The 25845-nt window shown below is 46.5% G+C and overlaps 1 protein-coding gene across 6 annotated transcripts in view; it reads left to right on the plus strand.

Annotated features, from left to right (window-relative positions):
* Window positions 1-25845, plus strand: part of bahcc1b (BAH domain and coiled-coil containing 1b) — a 267650-nt gene that overhangs the window by 232035 nt on the left and 9770 nt on the right. For 4 of the 6 annotated variants that reach the window (XM_078225578.1, XM_078225581.1, XM_078225580.1 and 1 more), the window contains exons 25-26: window positions 22700-22831; window positions 25114-25287. In XM_078225578.1, coding sequence (XP_078081704.1) covers window positions 22700-22831; window positions 25114-25287 — 306 coding nt within the window. The remainder of the gene's footprint in view (window positions 1-22699; window positions 22832-25113; window positions 25288-25845) is intronic. The other 2 variants (XM_078225579.1, XM_078225582.1) reach the window with 1 other exon arrangement.

Below are 25845 nucleotides of genomic sequence, written 5' to 3' on the forward strand. Positions count from 1 at the left end.
TGTTGTGCTTAAACAACGGACTGGATTTTCCATCACCACCGCCAACCTACCCCTTCTCCTGGACATTTGACGTAGGCAAGGGCAGAAGATTGGTCCCATCAGGTCTTTTCCTTTGCTGTGCCATACCACTACTTCCAGCCCAGCATGAGACAATCTGCCCACCCACCCGCTAATGTAACTAAGAGAAATAATGGTCACCAACTTAATTCCCATCATAGGCATCGCTACTGCAAGAGAAGGAACGGTCACCGCTTAGTCCCAAGGGCCACCCCTCTATTGGGTAGGCGATGGCCTAGTGGTATTATTGCTGGACTATTAATCCAGAAACTCAGTTAATGTTCTGAGGACCCGGATTCGAATCCCGCCACCATAGATGGTGGAATTTTAATTCAATAAAATATATCTAGGGTTAAGAATCTACTGATGACCATGAAACCATTGTCGATTGTCGGAAAAACCCATCTGGTTCACTAATGCCCTTTAGGGAAGGAAATCTGCTGTCCTTACCTGGTCTGGCCTACATGTGACTCCAGAGCCAGAGCAATGTGGTTGACTCTCAACTGCCCTCCAAGGACAACTAGGGATGGGCAATAAATGCTGGCCAGCCGACAACGCCCATGTCCCACGAATGAATTAAAAAAAAACAAAGGCCACAGAGGAGGGCCTGAGAATTTGTATTGGTTTCAGTGCATGTGCAGTCATTCGAAGAGCACCGTTCCAGTGACACACCTTGATAGGGGCCAGGGAATCCAAGTCCATTATTAAAATAGTCCCCAAGGCCAGAAAAGCCAAGTCCATTATTAAAATAGTCCCCAAGGCCAGTCACGGTCACACCTCTTGCAATGGACAATTCTCTTCCCTCCATAGAATCCCTACTATGCAGAAGGAGGCCATTCAGCCCTTCGAATCTGCACCAACTCTCCCTCAGACCAACCCACCCAGGCACTATTCCCATAGCCCCACATATTTACCCAGCTAATCCCCCTAACCTATGCATCATGGGACATAAGGGGCAATTTAGCATGACCAATCAACCTACCTCGCACATCTTTGGACTGTGGGAGGAAACCGGAGCACCCAGAGGAAACCCATGCAGACCCGGGGAGAATGTGCAAACTCCGCACAGACAGTTCGTGAGACATAGGCATCACTGACTGGCCAGAATTGAACCCGGGTACCTGGTGCTGTGAAGCAGTGCTAACCACTGTGCCACCATGCCACCCACCACTCTTAACTCAATTCAAGAGAGGCACCCCGTGACACAAAGGTGTAAAATCTAGGACTATTCATACCACTAAAGTTAATTCATAGGAAGAAAAAGAATTGCGATTTTTATAGATACAAGGTGCATGTTGTTTATGTCATACACGCCTACAGTCATATAATCATAGGACCCCTCCAGCGCAGAAGGAGGCCTTTCGGCCCATCGAGCCTGCACCAACAACAATCCCGCCCAGGCCCTAACCACAGGTATTCACCCTAGACCCCCTGACACTAGGGGCAACTTAGCATGGCCAATCAACCTAACCTGCACGTCTTTGGACTGGGAGGAAACCAGAGCTCCTGGAGGAAACCCACGCAGAGATGGGGAGAACATCCAAACTTCACACAGATAGCGACCCGAGGCCGGAATTGAACCCAGGTCTCTGGAGCTGTGAGGCAGCAGTGCTACTCACTGTGCCACCATGCCAGCCCCTTCTGTTGCTGACCAGTATCAACACAAACCAGGCCCCTCATTTCACTCCAGCAATTTTGGCTGGTCGCGTAGCCATTACACACCATACATGGGAATACTCAGCAGAATTTTCACCTGCAGCATGCAACATCCAGCAACGCTCCCATTATTATCCAGGCAGGAGTGCCACTGAGAGGAGTGGGAAGGGAAGGAATGATGACACTGCAGGAGAGATGGGACAGGGGAAAATGGTGGGGGAGTGGGATGCGGAAATGGATGGCATTGAAAGGGAGAAGGAAAGAGTAGTGTATGACATTGAGAAAGAGAGATTAAAAGGAAATAGAAAAAAGGAGATAAAGGAGAGAGGGAGGGGGAACAGGGAATATTGAAATCGTGGGGAGATAGATGACAATGACAGGGAAGAAGGATGGTGTTAAAGAAGGGGACAAGTGGGAAGACAAGGAAAGGGAAAGGATATGGAGGAATCATAGAATCCCTACAGTGCAGAAAGAGGCCATTGAGCCTGCACTCACAACAATCCCACCCAGGCTCTATTCCCATAGGCCCCATTATTTACCCCGCTAGTCCCCCTGACACTAAGGGGCAATTTAGCATGGCCAATCCACCTAACCCGCACATCTTTGGAGGAAAGGGAAGATCAGGGATCAATTGAGGAATGGTACCTTGGAGGAAGGAAGATGAAGCTGGATAACATTGCGCGTTGGAGTGGGGGAGGAAAGACCAAGTTCAACGTGAACTGAGAGGGCGTGGGAGGGAGAATGCTGACATAACCTGCGGGGGAGGAGAAAGAGTGGCTCACACAAAGTTTTGGTTTTCACATCGAGTTGTTGGTAAGTTATCAGCCCTTCGGGGACTATATCAGCAATCCTAAAACCGTTGGTTTGATTTTGCAACTTTATGTTGACTGCAACACACTGATTTCTTTCGACAACTTTTACTGCGCTTAATCGAGGTGGAATCCAAAGATTTACAACCCTCCATCTGCAGTCCACGCAATCTTCAGTTTGCAGCTGATCCCATTTGTCTTTTAAAAATTACGCGCCACCTGGCATGAGGGGGTGGAGGGGGAGGAGGGAGCATGTTTAAACATTTCAAGCACCAAAAACTGTTGTTTGAACTTTAACCTGAGGAAATGAATTGTAACAAGCGGAGCGTGGATGAGGATCCAGGCCTGAGTGCGGTGGCGGGAATGGGGTTTGAGGGGGCGGGGGGGGGGGGGGGGGGGGGGGGGGGGGGGGGTGGTACTGAAAGGTGGAAAGAAAGCCAGTATAAAAATAAAATTAAAGGAAATTGGCCGATTACGTCTGGATAACTTGTGAGCGAGCAAATCTCTTTTCTTCCTCGCTTCCTAAGATTGAACAATAACCGATTCCATATGAGTTGTGGAGTTGACATTTGCAGCTTTAATTCACTGCGTGCATATATATATGTAACTGCTGGAAGGGCCTCTTCTTATGTCAGCTTAATGGTGACCTAAGGCAGGACCTTCTAAACGACGGGGCTGCACAGTAAACACATGGTGTCTGTGCATAAACGTAGCAATTGATTCACACGCTTTGACATTGTGCCATTTTGAGTACATGAGGGGAAAAGGCTGCAGCCTAATACTCTGTTGCTGCTTTAATTGTAGGCCACTGCTGCTTCCTTTGCTTTTTAAAAATTAACACCAGTCATGTCAATTTATCCTTACACTACAGCTTTGCTGCTTATGCGTAATGTATTAATTAGCTCCAAATTAACGGGCAAACATACCTGAAAACTACACAAGGCACACTAGCTTTTGCTTAAATTTGATTATTAACATTAATTCTTATCCTTGTTTTCAAATCCCTCCATGGCCTTACTGCTCCCACCCCACCCTTAATCTCCTCCAGCCCCACAGCCCTCCCAAGATATTTGCACACATATCTAATTCTGGCCTCTTGTGCATCCCTGATTTTAATCGCTCCGACATTGTCTGGGCCCTAAGCTTTTTATAGAATAGAATCCCTATAGTACAGGAGGAGGCCATTCAGCCCATCGAGTCTGTATCGACACCAATTAGTTACCCTGCTAATCCCTCTAACCTATCACATCCTGGGACACTAAGGGTTAATTTAGCATGTCCAATCAACCTAACCCGCACATCTTTGGACTGTGGGAGGAAACCGGAGCACCCGGAGAAAACCCACACAGATCCAGGGGAGAATGTGCAAACTCCACACAGACACTGACCCATGCCAGGAATCGAACCCTGGTCCCTGGAGCTGTGGGGCAGCAGTGCTAACCACTGTGCCACTGTGCTGCCCTAGCTCTACAATATCATCCCTACACCTACACCTCTCCGCCTCTCTACCTTACTTTGCTCTTTTAAGAGTTTAAAGTTTATTGATTAGTGTCACAAGTAGGCTCACATTAACATTGCAATGAAGTTACAATCCCTACCTCTTTGACCATGCTTTTGGTCATCTGTCCGATATCTCCTGAGGTAGTTCAGGGGAACTCCTGGCATTGCACCTCCAAGATGTTTCATTATGTTAAAGGCAGTGCATAAATATAAGCTGTTGTTGTTAATACCTCTCGCACATCAGCGGTGACGCTCATTTATTAGTTCAGCAACCGTCTGATTTATCACCGGACAAACTCTTGAACGATCAGTGACCAGGGAAGGTTTCACCTGCGACACTGCGGTTCCATTACCGTGTTTGACTTGTCACAAGGGCGGAGGTACTTGGACAAATTGGATTGGTGCAATACCAAGAGATGTTTTTAAAAAAAAATCCTGGCACTTGCAAAAAGGCACGAGTTACATCACTGAGAAAATTATATGGAATTTGGTAAAGGGTACGGCATTTGGAAAGATGCCAGAGCACTTTGTAAAAATGGTAAGTCATTGCACCCTGCAGTGACACATTAGCAAAATCACTATAATTTGTTTGAGTGCTGAAAGGACTCGGCTAAATAACGTGGAAGGTGGAGATGCAACTTGATGCAGTGAAAAACATTCTTTTGTGTCTGGGGTGGAGATTGTATTGTTTGGTTAATACAATGGAGGCTTAGTTTGCTTAGAGACTTAATATTATTTCCACATACACACTTAGCAGTTTTGTCATTCATTTTCATTTGGTTTGCTCACAGGTCTGCACTAGCACTTGCACTGAAATAAAAAATGATTGCCCATTTTAGATCCTTTGCAAAATGCATAAATGAATATGGAGAAGCCGCCTCTCGGGAGAGGGAGAGGTCAGGTAGACCAGGAATAAAGGAACTAGATCTGTGCTGCTTTTGTTACAGGAGCATAACTAACTTTTGCTCACTCAACTTCCCTCCTCTCTCCCATGTTAGCAGTTCCCTCGCTTCAGGTGCGCTCTCTCCCTCGTCTTCCAATCTGCTGTCATCACCCTCCTCCCCCTTGACCCCTCTGTCCTTGCAAAGTCCATCTCCAATTAACTTTTCCTCTCCAAAGTCCTTGAACAGATCACTGCTGCACTAATCCAGTGTCCATCTTTCCTGTAGTTCCATGTTTGACTTCTTCCCAACCGGTTCCCGCCGGCCCCCACACTACCAAAACAGCTCCGACAAATGAAATCCTGGCCGGAATTCTCCGGCCGTCCACGCCGGTGGGATTTTCCAGTCCAGCTGCAGTGAACGGAGATTTGGTTGAGTGCCAGATTTTCTGTTCTCGCTGGCGGTGGCGGCAGGGTGTGGACGGCTGGAAAATTTCAGCCCCCCATGTGACTGTGGCCTTAGTAAACTATCCCTCCTTGAGTGCAGTTCTCCAAAAAAAAGCTAAGTGTCTTCTCCAGCAGAAAACGCAGTGCGATTCCTGCCAGGTCAGTCAACGTGATGCCGATCGCAATCCTCCCTCACTTAGTCATTCTTTTGGAGTGCGGGGTAATTTGCGCCTTGATTGAGAGGAGCAGGGCCTAAAGGCACTGGCAAGGCCTCCTCCTGAAGAGATTGGAGCGCCTTTTTTAAAGGGCGCCCTGATCTCAGATTAAACTTTAAAGACACCCCCCTCCTTGTCCCCATCGTTGGCATCAAAGGACTGCCCACCTCCCCCACCCAAACCCCTACGTGTGCGAACGCCCCGCTATGGACTCACCTATAGGCCCTACCCCCTTCAGACCCCCGCCCCTTGGCAGTTCCAAACCTGCATTGTCCAGCCATGTTCCTGACCCCCGGGGAGGGCTACAGTGGCTTCCTAGACGTGATCATCAGGTCTGGTCTCCGCTTCCGGGAACCAGTAGTGATTTCTGCCCACTTCACGTCATGCCGGTGGGTGGGAGAGTTTATGGAGAATTCAGCTTCGAGCTGATAATGAATATTTAAATGAATGTTTATGGATGTAAACCTAGTTCATGCCCTCGCTGGGCCTCAAAATGAGATCTTCCCGCCACAATCCCGTTACGGCCCCTTTCCCGGGAGTTTCTGTCCGTAATGGGATTTGCGCCAGAGCAAGTGAGGTGGGAGAATTGCCCCCTTTTCTTTTCCGACTTGTCAGTAGCCCTCGGAGCGGTTGACCACATCATCCTCCTCCAAAGCCTCTCACTGCTGCCCAGTGGAGCTGCCCTTGTCTGCCTGCATTCTTATCCATCAAATCACAGCCAGAGATCAAAGGCTTCTCATCCCCCTCCTATGCCATTACTTCTGAAGCCCCCATCCCAAGGATCTATCCTTAACCCCCTTCTACCTCTCAACCTCATGCTGACCCTTGACAATATCATCTGAAAAAAGACATCCAGTTCCATGTATACATTGACAACACTCAACAGGATCTCACCCTCACCTTTCTTGACCCCTCTTTGGTTCATCACACTGTTTGTCTGGCCATGGGATGAGCTTCCAAACACATATCTGCTCCATCGCCAAATCTGCCTACTTTCTCCTGAATAGCACTGCCTGACTCCAACCCTGCCTCAGCTTCTCTGCTGGGGGAAACCTTGTCAGTGCCTTTGATTCCACTAAACATAAATATTCTGATTCTCACATCACCAGCCTCCCATTTTCCATGCACTGTAAACTTAGGTTCAGCTGCTCACACCCTCACTTGCTCTGAGTCGCTCTGGGGCGGCACGGTGGCTCAGTGGTTAGCACTGCAGCCTCACAGCGCCAGGGACCCGGGTTCAATTCCCAGCTTGGGTCACTGTCTGTATGGAGTTTGCACATTCTCCCCGTGTCTGTGTGGGTTTCCTCCGGGAGCTCCAGTTTCCTCCCACAGTTCAAAGATGTGCAGGTTAGGTGGATTGACCATGCTAAATTGCCCCTTAGTGTCAGGGGGATTAGCTAGGGTAAATGCATGGGGTTATGGGGAAAGGGCCTGGGTGGGATTGTGGTTGGTGCAGACTCGATGGGCCAAATGGCCTCCTTCTGAACTGTAGGATCCTATGAGTCTTGTCTACGCATCACCCCTGTGCTTGTTGATCTGCATTGACTCCCAGTCCTAGAGGAACCTCAATTTTAAAATGATCATACTTGTTTTCAGACTCCTCTCCAGCCTCACCCCTCCCTTTCTCTAAAATATCTTCTAACTCTGCGTCTTTAAGATTCCTGCGTTCTTCAATTCCGGCCTCTTGTGAAATTTGATTTTAATCGCACCAACATTGGCAGTTGGGCTTTCAGCTGCCTAAGCCCGAGACTCTGGAATGTTTTTCCATCTCGCTTTCTTTCTCTCCTCTTATGAATTGCTGCTTAAAATCTACCTCTTTGACATCACCATCTGTGGCTCAATGTCCAAAATATGCTTATTGATAACGTTCTTGTAAGTGCCATAGAAGATTCTGCTAGATTAAAGGTGCCACATGAATGCAAGTTGTTGTTGCTGATGGCATGCAAGACTCTCTTTCAATGTTCATGTGGCAGCAGTGTAGTGGTATTGTCAATACAAGACCCAGGGTAATGCTTTGGGGACCTGGGTTCCAATCCCACCACGGCAGATGGTGAAATTTGAATTCAGTAATGATCTGGAATTAAAAGTCTAATGATGTCCAGGGAGCCATTGTCAATTGTGTTTTTAATTCATTCGTTGGACATGGTTGTCGCTGGCTGGCCAGCATTTATTGCCCATTCCTAGTTGTTCTCGGAGGGCAGTTGAGAGTCAACCACATTGTTGTGGCTCTGGAGTCACATTTAGGCCAGACCAGGTAAGGATGGCAGATTTCCTTCCCTAAAGGATATTAGTGAACCAGATGGGTTTTTCCAACGGTCGACAAAACTTTCATTGGTCATCAGTAGATTCTTAATTCCAGATATTTTGTATTGAATTCAAATTCCACCATCTGTCATGACAGGATTCAAATCTGAGTCCCCAAAATATTAGCTGAGTTTCTGGATTAATAGTCCAGCGTTAATACCACTCGACCCTCACCTCGTAAAAACCCATTTGGTTCGCTGATGTCCTTTTGTGAAGGAAATCTGCCATTCTTACCTGGTGTGACCTCACTGTAACTCCAGACCCAAAGCTATGTGGTTGACTCTTAAAAATGCCCTCAGGGATGGGAAATATATGCTGGCACAGCCAGCGATGCCCACATCCCATGAACAAATAATTCGTAATCAGTGACATCATAGAAATAATGCGGAATGATTCTGTCATCAGGTTAACGCTAAACTCTTGGAGTGAAACACTTGAAGGGAGTCAGTTCCATGTATTTGCTGCCTGGGTCTGTATAAAAGAAAAGGCCATCCTTTTCATCCAGACATTGACACAACCCCTTCTCGAACCCTATAAGCATTTTCTGGAAAGGTAAAAAACCAGAACTGAAGTATGCCCAATTTAGAAAAGACCTTGGGAAGAGCTCTGACAAAGGGTCATCCAGAGTTGAAACGTTAGCTCTGTTCTCTCTCCGCAGATGCTGTCTGACCTGCTGCAATTTTCTGTTTTTGTTTCAGATACCAGCATCCGCAGTAATTTGCTTTTATCTTGGAAATTCTTTGCTGATTCCCAAAGGCAATCAAGCTTCAAGGCCCCAGCATAGTGCTCAATATTCTTCATAATAACAGCTATCTTGAAAACTTACTCCCTCTAACTAGGAATATCCTCTTAGGAATATGTCGCATTCTTTATTAGTAGACTACAGCAACTCGTTACCTCCTACATCTTTCACTTGTCTGTTCTAGAGGGTCTTAACCCGATGAAAGGAAATACTTCTCAGGATCTAACTTACTGCTTTGCCAAAGTATTTTGTATGCATGCTTTCTAGTCCAATTCATCTCAAATAATCTGTCCAGCCAGACTGAATCAAAGCCCTTAATTGCTTTAAAAACCTCAATCATATCTGATCTAAGCCTAGGTTTCCCTAAAGTAAATAGCGCTAACTCTTGATGCCTATTCTAATAAGTAAGGGCTCGAAGGCCGGATATCATTCTCTTAGTCAATGTCTGCACCAGCTGCAGAACTTAATTATCCTGGGAGTTGTGAGAGGGCAAAGACAGGACACAACACTCTCATGTGTACCTGGTCCTCTTATGGCCATTCTGTACTTAATGTTCAACCTAAAATAACAGTTGTTTGCCACCTACACTTCTTGCATACCTTGCTTGAAGTTGGAGGACACAGTAGTACTGCTGCCTCACAGCGCCAGGGACCCGGGTTCAATTCCAGCCTCGGATCACTGTCTGCGTGGAGTTTGCACATTCTCCCTGTGGGTTTTCTCCCACGGCCCAAACATGTATAGGTTAGGTTGATTGGCATAGTAGATTGCCCCTTAGTGTCAGGAGGGACTAACAGGGTAAATACATGGAGTTACAGGGATAGGGCCTTGGTGGGATCGTTGTCGTTGCAGGCTTGATGGGCCGAATGGCCTCCTTCTGCATTGTCACGATCCTATGAATGATTAGCTATAATCATTAGCTAGTTTTTTACTTAATCTGTAACATTCAGTGGGTAACCTGCCTGGAGTTTCTGAGCCACAGATGCATTACACTATAGTTACGCAAGTTAAAGAATGGATACCACACTGGAGCCTAGCATTCCCCTAACTTGTCCAAATAAAGTTGCAAGCGATTGATTTGGCCTGAATTACCCACCCCATGTGCGCATTTCCGTGTCAGCAACAGATTTAAGATTGGTTCCATTTACATCCCCATGTAACTCATGAAAGAAAATACTGGACAGTAAACAACAACAAACTGCTATTTACACAACAACTTTAATTTAGTAAAATGTCCCAAGGTGTTTCGCAAGAGTGTTATCAAACAAAATTGGATACAAACCACGCAAGACCAAATGACCAAAAACTTAGTCAAGGAAGTGCATTTTCAGGAGTGTCTTACGGAATACTGAGAATCTATCTATCTCTGTCTTAATTACACTCAATGACCTGGCATCCACAGTCCTCTGTGGCAATGAGTTCCACAGATTCACCACCCTCTGGCTGAAGAAATTTCTCCTCATCTCAGTTTTAAAGGAGCACCCCTTCACTCTGAGGTGGAATGGATGTGGAGAGGATGTTTCCACTAGTGGGAGAAGCTAGAACTCGAAGGCACAACCTCAGAGTGAAGGGGTGCTCCTTTAAAACTGAGATGAGGAGGAATTTCTTCAGCCAGAGGGTGGTGAATCTGTGGAACTCATTGCCACAGAGGACTGTGGATGCCAGGTCATTGAGTGTATTTAAGACAGAGGTAGGTAGGTTCTTGATCAAAAAGGGGATCAAGGGTTACGGGGAGAAGGCAGGAAAATGGGGATGAGAATCAAATCAGCCATGATTGAATGGTGGAGCAGACTCGATGGGCTGAATGGCCTAATTCTGCTCTTCTATCTTATGGTCTTAAGGTCTCAAAGGAAGGAGGAGGGGAAGAGATGTGACAGTGTTTAGGGAGGGAATTCCAGGCAGCTGAAGACATGGGCCACCAATGGTAGAGTGATTAAAATTGGAAATGTGTGAGAGAGCTGAATTGGAGCTCAGCAGTTTTAGAGGGTTGTAGAGCCAGACATTACAGAGATAGGGAGGAATGAGGCCATACTTTTAACATGGAGCAGGTCTAACTCTGTTTCAGTGTCATGAAGAATAATAATGGTGTGGAGCTCATGGCCAGAGTTTTCCAGCCCTCCAGGGTGGACTTCCTGGTGGGCGGAGGTGGCTTACTATTGGCTGCCAGTGGGTTCTTCCAATCCCACCAGAGGCGATGCCCATTTGCATCACTCATCAGCCACACCACTGGGAAACCCACCAACCAACTTCTGCTGCTGGAAGAGATATCATGGAGGCATTGCAAAATGTCAGCCCATGCTTCAGTTTCACTGTGAGGACCATTTTGAACATTGGGGCATGGACCATGCAAAGGTCCATTGACTTCGGGCTGGGATTTTCCTGTCTTGGGGCGAGCACGGCTGGAAAATCCCGCCCTTTGAGGTCGTGCTGAGTAGTCATGTTGGCTGGAATTTTTCGATCGTTCACGCCGTCAGGTTCTTCCAGTCCCACCGCTGGGGAAGACCTGATGCCGGGAAACCACCCTGTCAGCGGCGGGAATGGAAGATCCCACCGCCAGCCAATGATAGGTCACCTCTGATGGTATGGCGAGCACGGAAAATCCCTCCCGATGAAGTTAAAGTTGCCTCAGAGCTTCCCACGTTCTTTGACCTGTGGAAATAATTGGAAATGCTAGATGTATTGGCGAGTGTGCAACGTAAAGACTGGAGTTTGTCAGGTGCAGAATTGACAGCAAGTTCTAGCTTATGTGCAAAGCCACACATGTTGTTATAGTTGTTCTCCTGCATGACCTTCACCATGTTCAGCCTGTTGTCAGTGACAATCACTCCCAAAGACAAATTAAATGGATGGACCCACTCATCACTGGAGCACGAGAGATACTTTGGAACACAGGCTGCTGTACAATTGCTCTCCCGCTGTGTAACATTTAGAGGTGCGCATCCACAATAAGTTTCCACAGAGCAGCCATAGTATGTGGCGTGAAAGTAACGTAACATGTCATTAGTCTAGGATAGATGTTCAGCGCAGAGTTGTTCTGTGTCTGACTGCTGAGATGAACGGCTCCCCTCTCTCTTCCTCTCAGCCTCTGTGACAAAAGACCCTTTTCCCAAATTGGCCAGAGTAAATTGAACGCAAAAATATAAAATGCAAGAAATATCATTGATTGCCAGCAAATCATCTTTGTAATCTAATACAATTTCAATTCCAGTGCAGCGATTTGACTTAGCAACTGCAAAATGTAAAGCCAACTGCAGACATGGACCTTTTGATGACCTTGGGAATTAGTCAGTTGGGAGTGAATTGTCATTCCTTTTCTAATGTTGCAGTGCTGTAATGTTGCTTTTTGTGGACATCAGATTGGAGTGAGTGGGAGGTGAGTAAGCTTCCCATTTCATGGCGCTGTTTCAGGGTGCCTTTTCGATTTCAGACGACATTGTCAGTTTCCTAACTGGTAATTTCTGCGGTTACGGTGCACATGTTATGCTGGCGTTTGAATCTGCATTGAGCCGGTGTTTAACTAATGCCGGTCTTGCAGCGATTCCAAAGGGCTTTTGAGGTCACCATTGGGATAGGGAGGAAAATGAGTTCACACGCGTACATCTGTCTCCTGCATCAAGTATTAATTCAATCTTTTAAAATGTCTCACGGTGAACTGGAACTCCTGGACAGATGTGCAGGTCACCCTGCAGGACCAGTGGTCCATCTTAGCAGCCAGGTGTCTAATATTAGAAACCCGACAGTGCAGAAGGAGGCCATTTGGCCCATCGAGTCTGCACCAGCAACAATCCCACCCAGGCCTATCCCTGTAACCCCACATACTTACCCTGCCAATCCCTTTAACTTACACATCCGCGAAGACTAAGGGGCAATTTAGCATAGCCAATGCACATAACCTGGACATCTTTGGACTGTGGGAGGAAACCAGAGCACCCTGAGGAAAGCCACGCAGACACAGGGAGAACGTGCAAACTCCACACAGACCAAGTTAAAGTTTACTTATTAGTCATAAGTAGGCTTACATTCACACTGCAGTGAAGTTACTGTGAAAATCCTCTAGTCGCCACACCTGTTCGGGTACACTGAGGGAGAATTATGCATGGCCAATGCACATAACCAGCACGTCTTTCGGACTGTGGGAGGAAACGGGAGCACCCGGAAGAAACCCACGCAGACACGGGGAGAACATGCAAACTCCACACAGTGACCCAAGCCTGGAATCGAACCTGGGTCCCTGGAGCTGTGAGGCACCAGTGCTAACCACTGTGCTACTGTGCCATGCCCATTCTACTGGCCATTGAAAATCCAACTATCTTCAAAAGAGCCTGAAGATGGCACCAGTTGAGAGAGCATCAGATTTTCCTGTACCTCATCCAGAGCATCATCTCCAAAATCATGTTGTGAGGCGGAGCAAGAACAAGCCACATCGACGGGACAGTGGGCCAACGTTAGCAGCCATTTTGAATTATTGGATGGGAGGAAGATCAAAAGCGGTGTCAGCTTTATTTCCCGGATGAGGAAAACTGTGGCTGCTCCTCTTTCACAACCTCACGCTTTTGACAGTTTGCTGACCTGTCTACCAAAGGACCCAGGCAATTGGAACCATCCCAGTGGAGCCCACGTTGTCAGGAAGAATTGCGGATCACACTCTGCGTCTGAGCAGCTGCAGTTCAAAACAGGTTTGAGGTTTCTTCGGTTTAACGAAGCTGCCCGCGCAGATCACTGTTGTGGACAGAGAAGATTATGTCGGCGTGCCTTCGATCTCATGGTGCAGCCACCAGCCGTCTCTGCTGCAGAAGCTCTCTTAGGAATAAAAACACAGCCTCAGCAAAGTAATGACGGTCACAACAGGACACATCTTTTGTTGCAGTTGGGGAGAATCTTTAATTGGATGTGAGAGAGATCTTTTTAGAATGTATTTGTTTCCTGGAGTTAACCTGCACCCACTCTCCAGTTGGATACGTAGGAGGAGAGATTCATCCTGACTCCCGATTTGGGCCCAGAATTGGTGCGGTTGGGAAGCTGTGTCCTACCAGAAGGCCCAAAGCTTCCAGAAATTGGCCCTCGCCCCGTCTTAAAAATAATTTGCCATTTTTGAGCAAAATATGACTTGGAATGAGCAGGAGTGGGTTACAATGTTAGTCCAGAACAAAATACAGTGTTCTTGTAGCCTTTTATAGCAAAACTGTAATAATTCTGATAATTTGCACCATAAAATTTGCCTGGTGCCTGTCGAAAAATGTCTCTTTTGACACTGGATCTGTTGAAGTGCGAACTGCAGCCTACAGAGCCTTTGTTGTTCCACGCAGACTTTACCCGCCCTCCCACCCCCCATCACCCCGTCCCCGTCCCTTCACCCCTCCACCCCGTCCCTTCACCCCTCCACCCCGTCCCTTCACCCCTCCACCCCGTCCCTTCACCCCTCCACCCCGTCCCTTCACCCCTCCACCCCGTCCCTTCACCCCTCCACCCTGTCCCTTCACCCCTCCACCCCGTCCCTTCACCCCTCCACCCCGTCCCTTCACCCCTCCACCCTGTCCCTTCACCCCTCCACCCTGTCCCTTCACCCCTCCACCCTGTCCCTTCACCCCTCCACCCCATCCCCCCACCCCCCGTCCCGTCCCTTCACCCCCTCCACCCCGTCCCTTCACCACCTCCATCCCGTCCCTTCACCCCCTCCACCCCATCCCTTCACCCCTCCACCCCCATCCCTTCACCCCTCCACCCTGTCCCTTCACCCCTCCACCCCATCCCTTCACCCCTCCACCCCCATCCCTTCACCCCTCCACCCTGTCCCTTCACCCCTCCACCCCATCCCTTCACCCCTCCACCCCCATCCCTTCACCCCTCCACCCTGACCTTCACCCCTCCACCCCGTCCCTTCACCCCTCCACCCTGTCCCTTCACCCCTCCACCCTCATCCCTTCACCCCCTCCACCCCGTCCCTTCACCCCTCCACCCTGTCCCTTCACCCCCTCCACCCTCATCCCTTCACCCCCTCCACCCTCGTCCCTTCACCCCCCCCCCCAGCCTCGTCCCTTCACCACCCCTCCCCACCCCTGTCCTTTCACTCCCCACCCCATCCCTTCACCCCCTCCTCCCCACCCCATCCATTCACCGCTACTCCCAAGCTCTGTTGCAGGCCATGCATCAGAACAGGACAAAAAAAACTTACTGTTGTATAAAATGCTTCAAGCTCACAAAGTTTAGGCTCGCAACACCACAGCTGAGTAAGGAGATAGCAGCCAGCGCTGCTGTTATTCATCTTAGCCCAAATGCCTCATATTCATTCACTCCACCAGTATGAGCAGTAGAATGAGGCTCTCTTGATCACACATCAGCAGAGCCATTTGCACAAACACAGAAGCCGCAGGAACCATTTTGTGTTCTTTTGTTTCACTATCTCCGGCTATTCTTCTTGCTGAGGGTGATGGAGAAAACCGCAGCTTCGGAAAACCCAAGTTTGATCCAACCTTTTCCTGTGGAACCTGACAACAACTCGGCTCCGTCAAGGTGTCAGGATGGGACCGAATTCAGATTGACAAACCAGTTTGACAGTCGTCGTTAGACGCAATAATAATTGCGCCGCTCCAGCTTAAATTAAGGAAATTGTAATTGGCTCAGCATGAATCTCTGCCTCTCACTTCTGTGACTAACCACTTGAATGGAAGTCAATCTGCAATGTGGACTGAAGTACACATTTTTTAAATGGCTGGAAAGAGCCAAACGCAGTCCAATTTAATTAAAGATAAGTGGAAACAGCACCTTGAGTGGTTCAAATTGGGACAATTTGATTTTTTTTTAATTAACGTATGAATGAGACAAACTCATCTCTCAGTCCAGTGCAGAACTGAAACAGGCTCAGGGAACATTCCAGCAATAATATGAACACTGCAGAAGATTACTCTGGAGCAGACATTTTGAGTGGTAATTTCCATGTATAAACACTAATGCACTCAAACTGAAACCCCGTGGGTGCCCATTTTAATGCAGCATGAACACTTGGTCAAAATAGCCCACATGCACAAGTGCATTAAGCATCTGTATGTGAGCTTCATTGATCAAAGTTTCTATCCTCATTTGTGATTTATTCTGTATATGCCTCCTTTGCTCCATTTAAAGAGCTGTGTTAGTGCTGATAACAATTATATATCCATGACCAGGATGACTAACAGTGACTGAATGAAATCAGTTCCGTTTTTGTTCCATGGACTTCCAGGGACTTTTGCCAGTATTTCAGAGATCACCGTCTGAATGTTTCAGGTGGTGGGGGTCTCGCTTCCCGCCATCTGAAGAGTCAGTGGAGAATACATCCCTGGCCATTCCGAGTGCCCCTGTCACACTCGGATCAGCCCGAGTGAAAGTGGCTGCAGGTGGGACTTGCACCCCACTCGTGGAGATGGCCACCTGCTCCCCAGTCCCTGCAGCAACAGCGCTGCAGTGGACAGAGGAAGATTTGCACCAGGACGCCTGAGATTAAGTCCAGGCACTGGAGGTCCAGGGGTAAGTTCAAGGGGTCCCAGAGTGGGGAGGGTAGGGAAGGCCTGCCGAGGGGGTGATCATGGGTCTCGTGTGGGGAAAGCCTGCTGGGGGTGGGGGGAGGGAGCGAGGTCTGGAGGCCACCAGATTTTAGGGCGGGGGGGGGGGGGGGGGGGGGCGTTCCTGACTCCATCTCCCTTCCTGCCCAAGATGTAACTCAATTGATTTTGGCCTTACCCTACTCTAGTTCAATCCTCCTGCCTGCCTAAAAAATGGGGCTGGATGGGAGACTGTCCTTAATTGGCCACTTAGAGGCATCAATTGGGCCCAGGGTGAGTTCCCCGCCGCTCCAGTGTAAAATCACCGTGTGGTCGGGGCAGACAGGAACCTGTCCTTTCAATTTCACACTCCCCAAATCCCCCGCCGGTGTGGGAACTTAAAATTCTGCCCCATGGTTCTGTCCATTTTTAATTAAATCTATTTGTTTACAGTGCTGCGGCATGCCTGGTAACTGTTCCAGAGGTAGTTAAAGGTGTGTAGGGCTAAAGGGGTTGCTCTCTGACTGGCTGGACATGGCAAACATTATTCTCAACGGATCTTCACTGGGATCTTCACTTTACAGCATGTAAATCAGTACCTAGATAATGAAATTAAAAGTCGTACATCCAAGTTTGCAAATTGTAGGTAGTTAGAACAAAGAACAAAGAAAATTGCAGCACAGGAACAGGCTCTTTGGCCCTCCAAGCCTGCGCCGACCATGCTGCCCGTCTGAACTAAAACCCCCTACCCATAGGGGACCATATGCCTCTATTCCCATCCTATTCAAGTATTTGTCAAGACGCCCCTTAAAAGTCACTATCGTATCTGCTTCCACTACCTCCCTCGGCAGCGAGTTTCAAGCACCCACCATTCACTGTGTAAAAAACTTGCCTCGTACATCTCCTTTAAACCTTGCCCCTCGTACCTTAAACCTATGCCCCCTCGTAATTGACTCTTCCACCCTGGGAAAAAGCTTCTGACTATCCAGTTGTGTAGTTTTTTTTTACTATTCTTTCATGGGATCTGGGAGTCAGTGGTTAGGCCAGCATTTATTGCCTATTCTTAATGGCCCTTGAGAAGGTGGTGATGAGCTGCCTTCTTGAACCTCTGCAATCCATGTGGTGTCGGTACACCCACCGTGTTGTGAGGGAGGGAGTACCAGGGTTTTGACCCAGTGAAGGAACGATGATATTGTTCCAAGTCAGGATGGTGTGTGATTTGGAAAGAAGCTTGTTTCCATGCATCATCTGCCCTCGCCCTTCTAGGTGGCAGAGATCACGGACATGGTAGGTGCTGTCAAAGGAGCCTTGGTGAACTGCTGCAGTGCATCTTGTAGAATAAATCAGAAATGAGTCATCGGCTAGGACAAAGGACCCTGCAACCCTCTTTTCAAATTCTTAATATTAACAATCTCAGGAACCCATGCAAAAGAATATGCACATTTTGTCAAAGCCAAAGTGGAGTTGGGACATGACCCCCTCCCAGCTGGGACAACCAGTCCTATTGTCTTACTGTACGGCAGATCAGTCTGCCATCTTCCATCTACCAAGCCACAGCTCAGAAAAGAGGTTTGAATGCCTGATCCTCATCCACACTGTTTCTACTGGACCCTCTGCACTTCTATACAGTCACCTACAAGACCAATTCATCTCTGCATGCCCATCTGATTATAGAGATCACCTCTGCTGGAAAAGTGAATTATCCATCATTGATTTTCAGCCTTCTGACCTCTGTGAAGGAATACACCATTTTGATTCTGAACTCTGGATTCATATGAAACAATGTTTTTTTTGCTCTGTAGTCTTTTCCCTGTAAATGTTTCTTTCCCTATTCCTCGGGCTGGGGACTACATGGCGATACCCTCCTCCCGCATGTTTGAGTCTGTGCGAATAAGCTACTCATCTCAGTTCACCCTATCGCGAGTTTGCTATGGGGTTATCAATAGAAATTGGATCACAACCGAAACCGAGAGGTTGGGAAACACGTTGCCACTTATAAAGGAGGGAATCAAAATCAATTCACCTTTCTATGTATGGACGGGTGGTGAGAGGAGAAATCAGGCCTGTTTCCATCAAACCCTCTCCTGCTTGATATAGAGGGTGGTCTAGGGGCCACTTTCGCCCGGACTGGAAAATCCCACCCAAAGTCAATGGACCTTTGCATGGTCCGCATCCCGCCCGCTACGATTCCCATGGCAGACAGGACGGGAATATTCTGCTCTGCAAGACTGGAAAGATCCAGAAAAGGGCACAGTCTTAAAATTAGAGCCAGACTGTTTAGGAGCGAGATGAGGAAATACTTCAGGAAAAGGTTAGTGGAAAAACTAGAAGACTCTCCCCCAGAATCAATTTAGATTCTGAAGACTTAGATTGTTAGATTTTTGTTAGGGAGAGGCTATTGAGTAATCTGGAGCAAATGTAAGTGAATTTGGGGTACAGGTCAGCCATGATTTTTTTTATTCAGCCACAGTATTTCATTACTGGCTGGTTTGTCCTTGTTTTCCAGCAAAATCAAGCTACATTTGCTTGAGCGCCCTACTTCCTGTTCCTACATTCCTGTTGGCTATTTATTTTTAATGGTTGTTTTGGAGGATGTATTCTGTGATAAAGTCCATTTCTCCAGAAAACTGCAGATCAGTGCGTGTCCTTGCTCACTCTCCTGCAGTGCTGGAAGGATTAGTATGACATGAAATCAAGCAACGTTTGAGGAGTAAAAGGAAGGGGGTGGGGGGGGGGGGGGCGGGTGGAGAATGATCTGGTTAACTGGAATATTTCACCAAGAGATAAGGGAGCCATGGGTCAGTTATATGGCTTTGCTACAATTGTCAGCAGAAAAACAATATCATATAATTATCTACCGAAGGCCACTTCCATAGCCGCTGAACAAACATTTAAATTTGAATTAGTACTCCATTAAGGTGATGGATTTGTGGTGCATGCTGAATATTGCAAGCTGTGTAAATGATGCTGCTACTCACATTGAGAGAGCGGTGATGGATGTTGATAATATTGGAGTGAAGTAGAGAGAAATGCCGCTGGTATGAATGTTTGAGATGAGAACAGACTGGTCATATCCGTCACTGACGAGCTGCAAGGTCGAATGTGACTGGGGAGTGCAAGATCCAGATGTCGTTTATCAAAGCCTAGTGGGAAGTTGTGCAATTAACTCCCTCCATCTCAGGACTTCTGGCTGAAATAAGGGTAGTGGTTCAGACAGACAGGTATTCCTAGCCCCTTTCAATCTGCTTTGTTTTTTGTTTGAAAGAAGAATAGTCACTCCGAATCAACGTTCTCTTTTTTAAATTTTCAATAGGAAAGATACAGAGCCTTCTGTAGAGCAGACGGGAGAGGTCATAGGGACCTCCATGACTGCCATAATTGGCCATTAGGAGGATTAATTTGCCTTGGACAAAGATAATGGGGTAGCTATTGTACCTTGTTGCGCCTGTTTTACAAATGTACAATGGGCACAACAAGGCCTGATTTTGTGGAGCGATATTGTGCGGCCTAAGGCCAGCTGAGAAAAGTCTCACCTGAAATTGAAATAAAAACCAAAAATGCCAGAAATACTCAGCAGGTCTGTCAGCGTCTGTGGAGAGAAACGTTTCAGGTTGTTGCAGTAGGAAGGATTAATGTTAAATATGTAAATATATACATCGTCCTCCTTCCCAGCTTCCTGCATTTCCTCCTGTCTGCCTTCCCACCTTGACTCCTTCTCTCCATTCCTCCTTTTGTCCTTCTCTCCTTCCTGCCATCCCTCCCTCCTTCCTTCTCTCCTTCCCTCCTTTTTGCCTTCCCTCCTGCTTGCCTTCATTCCTTCTTTTCCCTTCTTCTTGCCTTCCTTCCTTCATTCCTTCCCTTCTGTCCCTGCTTCCCACCTTCCTTCCTTTCTTTGAATGAGCTGCCCCCTGGAGGAGTCTATATCCCAATATTTTACTTTTATTTGGGTGTCCCACCAAAGTATATCACATCATCTTGTGCTTTAAAGAAGTGGATCCGCTCTGTCAACAAGTTGTAACTGAGGTTCAAGTGTGTGACCATCTGCTTGGGAGGCAGATGCTCCAGTGTTGGTGAAATTGGGGACATTCTCTCCGGCTAAAAAAGTGCCTAAAATTTGGCCATTAGCCAGATTCAATCAGGTGAAGTCTAGACAAGAGTTATTAGAACCATTCCACTCATTAACTATTTGACTACAAGTTTCAGATTGGCAATGTTTTTTTTAACAGTTAAAGTTAAAGGTGAGGTTGAATATTTCTGATTCGGACCAAGCTTTGCAATATAGGATAGTTCTTGAGTAATTTTCAGTTTGACAAAGGTAATTTCGCGCAGGAAAGGATCACGAAAGGAATTAACTGAATGCATTGCGGAAAACACAGTAAGAAGTCTAACAACACCAAGTTAAAGTCCAACAGGTTTATTTGGTAGCAAAAGCCACGAGCTTTCGGAGCCCCAAGCCCCTTCTTCAGGTGAGTGAGGACTCGTGTTCACAAACAGGGCATATAAAGACACAAACTCAATTTACAAGATAATGGGTGGAATGTGAGTCTTTACAGGTAAATTGCCTTCTTGTAAATTGAGTTTGTGTCTTTATATGCCCTGTTTGTGAACACGAGTCCTCACTCACCTGAAGAAGGGGCTTGGGGCTCCGAAAGCTTGTGGCTTTTGCTACCAAATAAACCTGTTGGACTTTAACTTGGTGTTGTTAAACTTCTTACTGTGTTTACCCCAGTCCAACGCCGGCATCTCCACATCATGCACTGCGGAAACCCAGAGGAATTGATCGAAGTGGATCCTAATCTGGTGACTTAACTGCAACAGGTTAAAAATAAATTCAAATCCATAGTCAATGCATTTATTTCACATGCAATAACTTGAAAATGTCACTTCTAATCAGAACTGCATATAATTGGAGCCATGTGACCGAAAGCCAACAAGAGATCAATCCAGTTATATTTCGGGATTTTATGAAATTTATCACCAATCAATAGTGACTGCTGTCCACGGTCAAAAGGTGTTATATCTGCACTGACTGAATACTTAATTATTCCTTTAAATAATGCTTTAATTCCAGTTGTGTTGGAGGAAATACCACCATCGTTTGTAAATGTGTACAATACCAGCCTGTCGCTAAACTCAGCGTTCCCTATTGAATATATTCTCCGTTTTCTCAAATGCGTCATTCCTTCTGCTGAATCGGCCATCTTATGTGCTGAGATTTTGGGAAAAAAAGAAAGGCTTAAATATTTAAGTACTGCCTTTAATTTGCAACCTCGAGATGTCTCAAAGCATGTCGTAGCCAATTAAGTACTTTTGAATTCTAGTCACTGTGGGAAGTTAGGAAACTCAGCAGCCAATTTGTGCACAGTAAGGTTCCTTAAACTGCAACTTGATGATGACCAGATCATCTGTTTTAGTGACATTGGTTAAGGGATAAATAGTGGCCAAGGGAGTGTCTCTAAGAAGGGCCAACTCTTGCCATGACAAATAAACACATTGCAGCAGACATATGAGAGAGATGTATAGATATAGATAGAAAGGGAATCTATTAAATAAACTCTGCCCTTTCAGTTATGATGGGGGCATGGGGGTGGGGAGTGGGTTGTGCTGGGGGCGAAGACGGGGGAGAGGGGGGAAGAAGATATCTTCTGTGTACTTTGTGCAGTGAAATAATGAAGTTTTTTTTAGAAGCAGAATAACGAGTCTGTTGAATGCATGGTCCGTAGGGGACATCTATTTCCCTCTCCTCCCGCTAGTGTTGAGGATTAGTGCAGTTTTGGTATTACAACACCGCTCTATAACTTGGAATTATAAATATATGCATTCAAATTAAAGATAAATGTTGTGAAGAAACTGTTGATGATGTGTCAGCAGTTTGTTACTTACACCACTTTCTTCCTGACTAAATAAAGACTGCTTTAATTTTTTTTACTATAAATAACTTGTTTGGCTCAACACTACACATTGTATGAGGCTGAATATGTACACAGTTAATGGACACTTATGCTGGAATTCACAGTGATTGTATCGTGACTCATTTTAAAAATGGTTGCTCAGATAAGCACAGTAAGAAGTCTCACAACACCAGGTTAAAGTCCAACAGGTTTATTTGGTATCACGAGCTTTCGGAGCGCTGCTCCTTCATCAGGTGAGTGAAGAGATGGGTTCCCAAACAGGGCATGTATAGACAAAGACTCAATTGCAAGATAATGGTTGGAATGCGAGTCTTTACAGGTAATCAAGTTGGGTTTGTGAACCCAACTCTCCACTCACGTGATGAAGGAGCAGCGCTCTGAAAGCTCGTGATACCAAATAAACCAAATTAGCCTGGTGTTGTGAGACTTCTTACTGTGCCCACCCCGGTCCAACGCGGGCATCTCCGCATCATGGCTCAGATAAGGTAAATACTTGTGTCAATGATGTGATAGTGGTGAATGTTACTATTTGCCTTAAATGCTGTATTTCATTTTAATTTACCAAAAGCAACAAACGAGACAATATTAAATGCTGGAAGTGGTCATCACTTGTTACCTGTTTCCTCCCTGTAACCAGAACTTCTCCTGTGCTTTTATCTTGTCCAGCAGGCAGTACCAGTGAGGAGGAAGAAGAGGAGAATGGAGATGATTGTGTCACCGTGGAATTTGATGATGGTGACGTGGGACGAATTTCTCTGTCAAATATCCGTCTCCTCCCTCCCGATTATAAAATCCAGTGTGAGTAATCCTGGGGAACAAGACTGCATTTTAGTCACACGATCTTTACACGCAAGCTTGGGGAATCTCAAGGGGGAAGCATCACCCTGAATCCAAGCCTTTTCGTTATTTATTAGTGTCACAAGTAGGCTTACATTAACACTGCAAGGAAGTTACTGTGAAAATCCCCTAGTTGCCACACTCCGGCTCCTATTCGGGTACACTGAGGGAGAATTTAGCATGGTCAATGCACCTAACCACCACGTCTTTCAGACTGTGGGAGGAAACCGGAGCACCTGGAGGAAACCCACGCAGACACGGGGAGAATGTGCAGACTCCACACAGACAGTGACCCAAGCCGGGAATCGAACCCGGGTTCCTGGCTCTGTGAGGCAGCAGTGCTAACCACTGTGCTACCGTGCCACCCTACGGTGCAGTTCCAGCAGTGACTATAATCAGGAACCTGATCAACCTGTACCTTGAACTCGGGGGGGGGGGGGGGGGGGCAACATTAATTCTGGTACAACTACTACCAGCTGGGCTGAAGCCAATAGCTCAGAACTGAATCTGGGAGTCACCCAAGTTATTTAGCTTGGGAACAGTGATGTTTTTTAAAAAAATCTCTCAACCATCATGTTGTACCTTTCCCGTATCTATGAAAGACACCCACTGAATTTTAAAGATTCAAAGTGAAGAAATACCATCTCCAAGTAAAGAAATACCATCTCCAAGTGCACATGTAGACGGTATCTTGCATGCAAGAAGCGAATGGGAGACTCTTATAATTATAGAGAACCATAAGTCATGACTGTTCCAAGTGTGTGTGTGAGTGTGTGTGTGTAAGAGTTTTATGGCTCAATCAACCGAGCAAAAGATCACCTGTTTCTCACTCCCCAGTGACTTAATTATTCTTGCTTGTTGAAATATTGAAAAAAAAATCCATTATTTAGAGGATATAAAAATGTATCATGCACTTATGAGCTCTTCAAATCATGTTTGCTTAGTGCATTGTTTAATATACTGAGGAGTACAGCACTGATATTAAAATATTACGATAATGCACATTAGGTAATAAAGTTGTAAAATTAATCCTCTTTAATGATCCGAATCTGAATTTCTTTTCTAGTTTTCTTTATTCCCCATCTCTCTTCCCTCTCCAAGGCATTAATTCTTTTGCTGCAGTCGTGTTCCATGGGTGCTGGGACATCCACAGGTGATTTACTCACGTGGTCAGTCACTGTGTAGGAGCCAAAGCCATGCATATCAGCAGGCTAATTAACCTTGAACTGCATTATTGCAAAGCTCAGTGCTACCCTCGTGCTCATGCTTTCCGAAAGGCCACAGTAGATAGTGATGAGGCACAGGAAACATGTCTCATTTACCCCCAGGGCACCGAGGAAACCTAAGGCCAACTTCGACCGGCACTTGGGCAACATAGATCAACAGCTGAATCTGGGAGCCATCAATCTGTATACGTTATTTGTGGTTATGGGTCAGTTGTCAGTTTCTGAATGTTTGTCTGTCTAGGGAACTGTTGGCCTAGTGGTATTATCGCTGGACTATTAAATCCAGAAACTGAGCTAATGTTCTGGGGACCCGGGTTCGAATTCCACCGTGGCTGCTGGTGGAATTTGAATTCAATTTAAAAAATCTGGAATTAAGAATCTACCGATGACCACAAAAGCATTGTCAATTGTTGGAAAAACCCATCTGGTTCACTAATGTTCTTTAGGGAAGGAAGTCTGCCGTCCTTACCTGTCTGGCCTACATGTGACTCCAGAGCCACAGCAATGTGGTTGACTCTCAACTGTTCTCTGAACAAGGGCAACTAGGGATGGGCAATAAATACTGGCCAGTCAGTGATGCCCATGTCCCACGAATAAAAAAAAATAGAATTCTAGGTTGGATTGAGGTGTTCAGCTTGTTTGGCACTGGATTTCCAAGATTAGTTTGGACATTGGATTAGATTGGGCTGCTAGATTGGATTGCCAAGGGTTAGTTTGGGTACCAGGTTGGTTTCGGTTAATGGGTGTTCAAGAGGTGCCATGTTTGCTTGGATGAGTTAGTTGAGGTTTCCAAGAGCTATTGGGCTAGTTTGTAAAGGAATATCATTTATTTAGAAGGTACGACTTGAGTTCTTTTGAGATGAAAATGAAAGCTACATTTCTTTAAATTACACTGATCTTAAATTTAGGTCTCCAGGAATTTAGGTACGCCAGGCAGTACAACTGTAGAAGCACCTAAAGCAGCAATTTAAAAAATCTCAAAAAGGGCACATTTCAATATAAATCTTTCTTCTACAGGTACAGAACCTTCCCCTGCACTGTTGGTATCCAATGGGAGACTTCGAGTTCGGAGATTGCCCAGTGAGAAGCGAGAAGATGCAGAAAGCAGCCAGAATAATACACTGGATGGAAAAAAAGCCTCTGAATCGAGCAAAAATTCTGCCAAGAAGGCTTCAGTGAAAGGAAAAGCTGGTGGGTTTATCTTTGCTCAGCGTATGTCCCACTGTAAGACTGTAAATTGGTTCTGTAACCACGGCACGCTGTTTTCAATGGGATTTTCATGTTTGTGTAATTTCCCGACGCCATGGACTGTCAGGAACTTATATTATCAGCACCGTTTCTTAATGCATTGCAGCAAACAAACAGTGTCTGCGTAACAAAAGATCCTGGTCATTGATTTGCTGCGACATAGGACAGACGTTTCCCTGTATTTGGCAGAGTGTGACAGCGGGCAGGAAGAGTGGTGTTGGGCAGCTTCCTCTGCTGTGTCGTTGGGAACATTGAAAAAAACCCTCCGGGGTCGGGTCCCACAGCGCCACGCTGGCAGGAGCCCACCCCATCCCACCAGTAACTTTGTTTTTAAACTTCAGGGCACCATTTTTAAAGGCTGCCCCAGTACACAAAAGTTCACCAGGGATCCTCCACCCACACTGCCCCCCTAGCACTGCACCTGGCACTGCCTGGCTAGGTAGTGCCAGGGGGGTAGTGTCTTGCCAGTGCCAGGGGGCAGTAACTAGGCATGACCCTCTT

The sequence above is a fragment of the Mustelus asterias genome, chromosome 12, assembly GCF_964213995.1.
Source record: "Mustelus asterias chromosome 12, sMusAst1.hap1.1, whole genome shotgun sequence".
Taxonomy (NCBI): domain Eukaryota; kingdom Metazoa; phylum Chordata; class Chondrichthyes; order Carcharhiniformes; family Triakidae; genus Mustelus; species Mustelus asterias.